This window comes from Azolla caroliniana, unplaced genomic scaffold (assembly GCF_043228905.1).
Source record: "Azolla caroliniana isolate FFs.n. ecotype wild unplaced genomic scaffold, voAzoCaro1.0.p SCAF_4, whole genome shotgun sequence".
Lineage (NCBI taxonomy): Eukaryota > Viridiplantae > Streptophyta > Polypodiopsida > Salviniales > Salviniaceae > Azolla > Azolla caroliniana.
The window spans coordinates 8,371,780-8,381,493 of NW_028230439.1; the positions used below are offsets into that span (position 1 = coordinate 8,371,780).

At 42.3% G+C, this 9,714-nt stretch overlaps 1 protein-coding gene across 1 annotated transcript; it reads left to right on the forward strand.

Annotated features, from left to right (window-relative positions):
* The first annotated feature begins 5,285 nt into the window (after positions 1 to 5,285).
* LOC147865035 (4-hydroxybenzoate polyprenyltransferase, mitochondrial-like) lies at positions 5,286 to 9,196 on the forward strand. Its single transcript, XM_087317749.1, has 8 exons — positions 5,286 to 5,649; positions 6,160 to 6,295; positions 6,399 to 6,520; positions 7,655 to 7,724; positions 8,078 to 8,227; positions 8,337 to 8,472; positions 8,626 to 8,722; positions 8,813 to 9,196. Exons 1-8 carry the CDS (start codon positions 5,312 to 5,314, stop codon positions 8,880 to 8,882), a joined length of 1,119 nt encoding a protein of 372 aa, XP_087173875.1. The 5' UTR covers positions 5,286 to 5,311; the 3' UTR covers positions 8,883 to 9,196.
* The last annotated feature ends 518 nt before the right edge of the window (positions 9,197 to 9,714 follow it).

Genomic DNA, 9,714 nt, shown 5'->3' on the forward strand with positions numbered 1-9,714 from the left:
GGCTCCCTTATGTACCTGATGGTCGCGACACGGCCTGATATTTCTCACGCCGTAGGAGTCGTTAGCAGATTTATGCACAATCCTGGCCGATCGCATTGGAACGCAGTCAAGCATGTGTTCAGATATCTGGCTGGCACAAAAGACCATGGCATTCTTTTCGGTCCGAACCGAACCTCAGGCGTAGTCGGTTACACCGACTCGGACTTCGCCGGCTGTATAGACAGTCGGAAATCAACAACCGGATACTGCTTCAAATTCGGCAATGGAGCAATTTCGTGGAAGTCGAAACTTCAGGAGTGCACAACGACCTCAACGACCGAAGCAGAATATGTAGCTGCGTCCGACGCAGCAAAAGAAGCCTTATGGCTTGGTCGGCTGGCGCACACGTTTCGGCAAGTCGACCATGACTTGGCCCCAGTTGTCTATAGCGACAGTCAAGGTGTTGTTGCCTTGTCGAGAAATCCGGTTCACCACAACGCCTCCAAACATATCGACGTTCGATATCACTTCGTTCGGGACTGCGTCATCTCAGGGAAAATCGGTCTAGAGAAAATATCCACAACCGACAATGTCGCAGATGGAATGACCAAGTGTCTTTCGGCAGACCGCTTTCGGTCTCTTCGGCATCAGATGGGCGTAACGACAAACCAGTCCGGTTAGAGCCGGACACAGCGCAGGATGGTTTCCGACAACCGACATCAGTTCCTTAATGATCGGCTTCAACTCTTCCGACCCGACCAGTTCGGTCTTCTGCCTTCGGACCCTGCCGACTCGAACAAAAACTGATATGTCCGAGAACCTAAGTTTATACCTGTAATCTTAGATAACCCATGTATACGCCCATTACGGGGGAGTGTCGAATACAAGTGTATAATGGACGTATTCACACTATCCCTTCGGGCCATTTGTGTAATTAGCATAAATGGTAGTTGCCCTAAGTCGGTCACTATATATAGTGACCTTGTAACCTTCTTGTAAGGTTGGGTGTTGTATTATTGCTTTGTTGAATAAGAAAGTCTTTTGTGTCTCTCTCTCTCTCTCTCTCTCTCTCTCTCTCTCTCTCTCTCTGTGCAACGACCTACAATCTGTCATACGCAGGTATACTCAACAGCAATCGAATGCTCCTTGATCTTCCGCATAGACGACCTCGTCCCCAACAGAAGGCTCTCAACCGGACCTTCTCAATGAAAGACCTGGGTTCGGCAAGGCAGATGTTGGGGATGCACATTATCCGGAACCGGTCAGTGAAGTAATTATGGCTGTCACAGGAGAAGTACGTGACAAAGGTGTTTCACCGGTTCAACATGTCAGATGCGAAACCGGTCGGATCGACACTTCCGGCAAACTGCAGGCTATCCGGTAAGCAAAGCCCGAAGACGAAAGTAGAGAAGGCGGATATGATGAAGATTCTATATGCCTCTAGCGTCGGGAGCTTGATGTACGCAATGGTGTGTACCCGACCGGATATAGGATACGCAGTTGGAGTGGTGAGCCGGTTTATGAACAATCCCGGCAAGGAGCACTGGAACGCGGTCAAATGGATACTCCGGTATTTGAAGGGCACTTCAAATATGTGTCTCCGATTCGGCTCCGGAAAACCTCAACTTGACGGTTTTACCGATTCGGACATGTCGGCTGATGTGGATACCAACTGTTGTACATCCGGGTATGTAATGACATATGCAGGGGGAGCTGTCTCGTGGCAGTCGAGTCTGTAGAAGACGGTTGCATTGTCAACCACGGAGGCGGAGTAGATGGCGGCTGTGGAAGCCGGCAAGGAAATATTATGGATGAAGGACTTCATCGGAGAGCTCAGTATCCGGCAAGATGAATATCGGCTCTATTGCGACAGTCAAAAAGCCATCCACCTTGCTAGGAATGCGGCCTACCATACCCGGACGAAGCATATCAAGCGAAGGTATCACTAGATCCGAGAAAGAGTAGATGACCAGGAGTTCTCACTGATGAAGATCCACACGGCCGAGAACGGGTCAGACATGCTGACCAAAGTGTTGATACCCGACAAGCTGGATGCATGCCGGAAGAGGATCGGACTAGTAAGACACCCCATGTCGGAGTGAAGGGGGAGTTTGTTGGGAGACAGGTCCCTTCGGATGGTGCAGACCTGGTGAGAACCGGACGAGGAGTACTCGGCTACAGAGAGCCGGATGGTGCAGACCCGGTGAGAACCGGACGAGGAGTACCCGGCTACGGAGAGCCGGATGGTGCAGACCCGGTGAGAACCGGATGAAGAGTACCGGGCTACGGAGAGCCGGATGGTGCAGACCCGGTGAGAACCGGATGAAGAGTACCCGGCTACGGAGAGCCGGATGGTGCACACCTGGTGAGGACCGGATGAGGAGTACCCGGCTACGGAGAGCCAGATGGTGCAGACCCAATGAGGAGTGCTCACCGGATGAAGAGACATATTTGTAAATATGTTTATGAGAGGCCATCATGGCTATATTTGTAAATAGCCGAAAAGTCATATTAGTATAAATATGACTTAGGGCAAACTTTTAGAGTGAGTAGTTGTTATTCTTGTTGGTGCAAGGAGAGAGAGAGCGCGGAACTGTGTACAGAGAGAGAGAGAGAGAGAAAGAGGTTGTTGCCTCTGTTGTAACCGCCGCCTGTGACGAGGATCGTGAGCACGAGGTCGTTTCCTCCGTGAACTCACTGTTGTACATTCTAGCATAATGATAGTTTGCAGCCTGTGGGCTGTCGTGGTTTTTCCCTTAGTTTGGGTTTTCCACGTAAACATCCTACGTACTCGTCTCTTCTCTTGTATCATGCATTCATTCCTGTTTTCTGTGTATGATTCTAAGCTCGGTTGTAGCCGAGCGTTGCGTATAGGGAGCATGCAGTTCCCGTCACTACATTCCGCTTGTAACAAATCGAGTAATATGAAAGCATGTTTATTGAATTCTTATGATTTCTAAAAAATCGTTTCTTATAAAATAACATTGGTTGTAAAGTTTGTGATATAAATTTAGAATGTAACTTTTCGAAATTCCTCTTCTTTTTTTTTTTTTTCTAAATCACGAAAATAGTGGATTTTTAACCTTTTTCATAATATACTTGAACATGTATGATATTGGTATCAATGTGTTTTGTAAAATCATTGAAAAAGTACTAAAATCAACTAAAATATTCCTTATCCTTCCATTTATGCGCGATCCTTCCACTTGTGAACGCAAACGTGTTTTCACTATTATCAGCTAATTAGCAACCTTAATAGCTAATTAGCTATTGGCAATAGCTAGTTAGCTATGTGTGGACTGATTACTCTAAGCGGGTACAAATTATTGTACTTTCTGCCATGGCTGATTGGGAGATTTTCTCTGGTGATTTGCCAAGATGAATCACCTAGTGTCGTCCTATACCCGTCTTCAACTAACATGCCGATGGATACCAAACTCATTTTGAGCTCAAGTACATACCAGATCTGGTGTAGGATGATGTTATTGCCATTCGGAAGTCGAGTAGGGATCTCGCCGATTCCAACGACTCGGCACTCTTGCTCATTGCCGAGTCAGACTATGTTGTCGGCTTGGGCCGAATATTCCGAAAACCATTCATGATGAGGGGTCACATGGAATGTGGCTCCCAAATCAAGTAGCCACGTTCGCACATCTTGTACGCTATAAAGGATCTCTCCGGCCGTCAATACCTCTAACGAGAGGACTTCTCCCCATTGGGATTCGGCAATGTTGACTTGGTTGCGGATTTGGGAGTGTTTCGAATCGAACGATCCTGAATTCCTATCGAATTTGCGTTTATTCCCCTTCTTAATTGACCAACAATCGACGATGTTATGGCCAGCTTTTCTACAATGTATGCAGAAAGTGTTTGTCTTGCCAGTGCGCAACTTCGATCGCGGTCGATTCTCCTCCTTGGCCAGCTCTAGCTTCAGTCTGTTCTCTGAGCCGTATCAGCCAAAAAGTGGGCTTCTACGTTGTCGTTAATGGAGAGTCCCAGTGATATTCATTGAATGTCTTCCAACAATATCATTCTGATAGCTTCGTCCAACATCAGCTTCTGCGAGCTATTGGTGAATGTGGTGCATAAGACTTCCCAACTTGCTGGTAAGCTCAAGATCTGAAGCATAAGAGCTTTTACCTCTTCTTCGAAGTTCATCCCTTGAGAGGAGAGTTCGACCAACACCTATCTAAAGGTGTTGATGTGAGAGGTTGTTGGCTCTGACTCCTTCATCTTCATATTGAACAATTGTCGGATCCATATGAGTTTCGATGAAGATAATTTGTTTTCGTACATGGCTTGGAGCTTCTCCCACAGGGTGTATGCTAACGTCTCTTTGGCCATTGTTAAATAGATGTTTTCAGCCAAGTGCATCCGAATGGTCGATCTGGCGATTTCGTCCAAAGAGCGCCATTCTTCTGCTATCATTGAGGCTGGCTTGGTGTTGTGCCAAATTGCCTCAACCTAACGTCGGATGATCAATACATCCTTCATCATCTCCTTCAAGAGGGCAAAGTTCTTGCCGTCGAATTTTTTGATCTCGTAGCTAGTGCCGGATGTCGAGGCCATCTATATGTGGAAGTGAGATCTTGACCTAGTCCTTTTCTTCAGCCAATTTGTTCTTCTCCTTGTATGGTTGCCGTGGCCGGATTCCAAGATCGCTCGGATACCACTATGGTAGCACTATGTGTGCTTTAACCAACTAGTATGAGACAATGAACCGATTGGTTGCGAAATAGCAACAAGGCTCTTGTATGTGGGGCCCAAGAGTAGGGGATATGGTGGAATGGTAGACGCTACAGACTCAATTGGATCGGCCCAAGATTTTTTTCGTGGGTAATCCTAAGCCAAATCTAACTTCACCTAAATTATAACTTTTGGACGTGAATGCCAGATAGGTACAGAGATTCAACGGGAGCTATTCGAACGGACACTCTTTTACTCTTTATAGCCGGAGAGTTATGGACTGTACGACTACTACACGACCATCCATTGGATTAGATAAGGTACAGGAACAGACGAGAGGGCTGCAACATGATTGTCAGAATCGATTGTCAGGATCTTAGCCTTACTTTTCTCTCCATCGCACCGTAATAGGGTTATAACCGTTGAACTTAGCGGTGGAAGCGACTAGCTCGTACCATGTGAGCTACCTACCGTTGGTGGTTAATATGTATTCCATATGTGCAACTTGATTGTCAAGATCTTCTTGACCTTACTCCAAGACTTAGACTTTTAGTTTTGCAAATGATAAGAAAGAAAGTGAAAAGGATCTTCCTGCATTTTTGCTTTTTCTGCTTTTTTCCCCTGCGTCCAGGCAGTCTGTTTGCAGATGAAGTATCCATGGCGACCTCATCGTCTATCTCCTTTTCTCTCATTCCTCGTCGCCAAGAAACCCCTGGAACCTCCCTTCAGAAAACCCCTTCCTTCCATCCCCTGGCATCCTCTGTACTCCCCATATCTCCTTCAGGAACATTACCCTTTCTCTCTCCATCTCCATGGATCCTTCAGACGCACACATACCACCGAAGGAGACTCCTCACAGAGGATCTTCGGCGATCCGAAATCATGGATACATGTTTATCTCCCTGCTTCCATCAGGCCTTATGCGTTGTTGGCTCGACTTGATAAGCCTATTGGAACCTGGCTTCTTGCTTGGCCCTGTGCCTGGTAAGTGTTGCTTGTTTCGTTTGCCCCATTGTTTTTTGCTGAAGAATATGAGAGAAAGATGGATGATTTCAACTTTGGTGTGTTTCAAAGGAGGCCTAAGAGGTGTTTAGATCAATTCATCGTAAAATATTGAAATCATTTGACACTGTTTGTGAATTTATTAAGCTATTTGACATGTATACAGACGAGATGTGAACTAGTCCATAGTCCATCAAAACAAGGTATAAAAAAGTTGGACTTTTGTGTAAATCAATCCATTATTATATGCTTGAATGATGCGAATTGATCCTTCTATACATGCTACAATTATGTTTTTTTTTTATCTTTGCTTCCTAAAACATTTGAGTTTTTGGAGTGTTGATACAAGATTAAAATGTCGTGAAAGTCAATGCATCATCTTATACATTAAAAGATGGCAGTGATGTGCTACGTATACATTCAAGTGTCTCTGCATGATATGAACATGTCAACAGTCACCTGATGTGGGTAAAAGGAATGATTATATATCAGGTCGATTGCACTTGCTGCACCAAATGGAAGTCTTCCAGACTTAAAAACACTTGCATTGTTTGGAGTGGGTGCGATCCTTTTGCGAGGTGCTGGTTGTACTGTGAACGATCTCCTGGATCAAGATATTGATCGCAAGGTGAGATCAAATTTATTTTTGATTTAGATCTACTATTCTCATCAACAAAATTATAGTGCTGAAAATGTTAATCACCAACTTATTTCACAGCCTCTTGTTGTAGGTGGAGAGAACTAAATTGCGACCGATTGCTTCTGGGGCTGTTACACCATTCCAAGGGCTGAGCTTCCTTGGCATCCAGTTATTATTAGGTCTAGGAATCCTTTTGCAACTCAATCAGTTCAGGTTAGTAGTTTCATTCTATTCAACTATATAACCTAACATTATCGGAAAAGAAACTTCATTTCCATAACCAGATACATCTCTAAGGAATGGAATAGCTAAAAAAATATAATATGTATAACCTATTGACTATTATAAGAAATGATGACCCTGTTTACATTGAAGCAATCTTCATAACAATTGTTCCTCTTCACACATAAATGGCAAGGTATGTCCATTACTATGAAGACTAGGTCATCTATCTTCTTGTTTTATCCTTTTATTTTATTTACATCATAAGGAGCACTTCTACTTTTAGATCATCTTTAACACGCCCCTCTTGTGGTTCCTCAACGATTCTGAATTCTCTATGCTCTTTAATGTCCAAAGAACCTTCTGAGCATTAGGCAAACATTTTTTTACTTTCTGAACTCTATAGAAACTTCTTCCTCTTTCTTTTGCTGAAACCCTGTGCCATATTCACCAGAAAAAAAGGTGTTTGCATGAATGTGGAAATGCAAAACCAAACAGCCAAAAGGTCTTCTTCAAATGAACCAGCTTTTTAAATTTATTTTCTTAGATTTCAATAAATTTATTTCTTGAGATCATCCAATGAATGCAACGCTGGGATGAAAAACAACTAACTTATTATCAAATTTCAGTTATTTATTCAGCTATAAGATTAGTTTTCTTTTTTAAAATTCTATAAGTATAAGCAATTGTTTACAACATTCAGCTTGCCAGCTGAATGATAAGTATGGAAGTAGCACTTGAATAAGGATGATTTTGGGGGCTTCACATGGTAATAATAAGTCTGGCACCGATTATGGGTTGTTCAGAAATGGAAACAAGAAATAGAGCTGTAGAAAGAAGATGAATGTAGGAAGCTGGCGCCTGAAGTTCCTCGAGAATTCTATATATGTTGAGGATGTTTTGGCTTGTTCATATGAAAAATTGACAACTGAAACTCTAGCATGTGCTCATATAGGACAAGACACTTCCGAGCATAAATAATATATATTGAAAGTATTGTCATATAATTTAGTAATAATTTCAAGATCAGTTCTGGAAAAGCATGGATTTTATCATTTCTTCTTTTCAGTGTAACCGATTTCTGATCAAGTTGGAGATCTGACTATGATCTTTGTGTTTTTTCAGTCAAATTTTGGGAGCATCATCTCTTTTATTTGTAGGAGCTTATCCTCTCTTTAAAAGGTGGACCTATTGGGTATGGCGTCTCTTGATGTTATTTGTATGAGTTTACAAGAATAGACCGATAGCTATGTGTGCATACTCTACCATTATGACGTGTTCTGAAAGGATATCACATCCTAGGAGAAAATAAGGACGTGCAAGATGAGGCAGTGAGCAAGGGTTTTAGAATCTATCTAGAGATTGGTGATTTCATGGGGCTTAAAAAGAAATGTCTTAATAATATGTAAGAATATTCTTCTCTAAATGTTGAGGATTGTTCAATAGTAGTTGTAGTTTTCTATGATTCTCATCTTATTATAAGCATTGACAATAGTAAGAATAACAATAAATCATAACATACAACTTATCACGAAGTATCTGCTGCAGCCTCAAGCATTCCTGGGTTTGACCATAAATTGGGGTGCTCTGCTAGGTTGGGCTGCAGTCAAAGGGAGCATCGAAATTCCTGTGATTGCTCCACTTTATCTTTCTTGTATTTGCTGGACACTGGTTTATGATACGATCTATGCGCATCAGGTATTTAATCTGTATCATTGCATCCAGGAATATATTCGTATAAAGATAAACATTCAATCTTGTGATGTATGAGTAGTGGAATGTTATAATTTTGAATGTTATGGTTCAGGACAAATATGATGATGCCAAAGTTGGTGTGAAATCGACAGCATTATATTTTGGAAATCAAACACAATCATGGGTAACAGGTTTTGCTACTCTCAGCATTAGTTCACTCCTACTAGCTGGGCACATGGATGGCCTAGGTAAGTAGATGCTTACATTATCAATTGGTTTCTGTATTTTGCCTAAGCATTGGGATTAGTAGGAACCTTGTGTGAGGAAGGAGGGTTTCTACTTTGAATACGCGTTTCAGTATAATTCATGCTGAGAGTAATCATTGTGGCATGTGAAAATAGGATGGCCTTTCTTCTGTAGCATTTTTGGTGCGGCCACCCATTTATATTGGCAAATATCAACTGTTGATATACATGATCCTGTTGATTGCAACTCAAAGTATCTTGTCTCTTTCTCCTCTCATTTTGTTTTTACAGAAATGGATATGCCAATGCAGTAACTTCTAACTTGGTTGTCCTTGTTTTAAAGATTTGTTTCCAACAAGTGGTTTGGAGCGATCGTGTTTGCAGGAATTGTTGGTGGGAAGTTGGTCGTGTAGGGCAGCTCTAAGCATATTATATTGATTCTCTGCTCTGGAGTTATGAATTCTTCATTAAAGTGTAGCTGAATAAATTCTTGTCCTTCCGATCCTTTTTCATGTCAAATGCAAGGTGATGTAGGTTTAGCTGTTCGAATCCAACTGAATTCTGTGTTCTTTGGAGGTCACTTCGTAGGAGTTACCTAGCACTCACCTTTGGCCAGCTTACCTGGAAACAGATGGTCTGAAATGATGCCACGCCTATTGTCTCTCTTCATATATGCTCAGTTCTCTGAACTTTTCTGAATGGAAATACACAAGCTTTCTGGTCTAAAGTCTTTTCCGCTTCTTCTCTGATCCATGTTTTCAGAGTAATTTGGTAGTCCTTCAAAAATCTAATACAGGACATTGTAAGATTTGAGAATTTGATTGCTGCTCCGGATCTTTGGATTCACATCTGATGGTATCATCAATTCAATCTTAATTCTACACTGAGAAACTCTACTGATGCTACAAAACGCTATCACCTCTGATGACCTGATGCCATTCACCTCCCATTTTTGACAAATTTGCTCCCATAATATTTGACATCTTGTCGTGTTTCTGATTAATGGAATGGCAACTAATCAAGGTGCTTGATGCTACTACACGAGTATCCACTGGGTTGTTGGTTGCCCAATTGTCTTGCCTATCTGCATTAACCGTTTTAGGTTGCTTCATGGATTAAATATTAGCTTTGTGTAGTACATGGACTTTGAGTTTATTATTCTTTTTGACAATTATAATTATTAGCAAGAGCCTCCATGAATCTTATCTTGGAAGAATTCCTTTCATGTTCCAATTTGCCATTGAA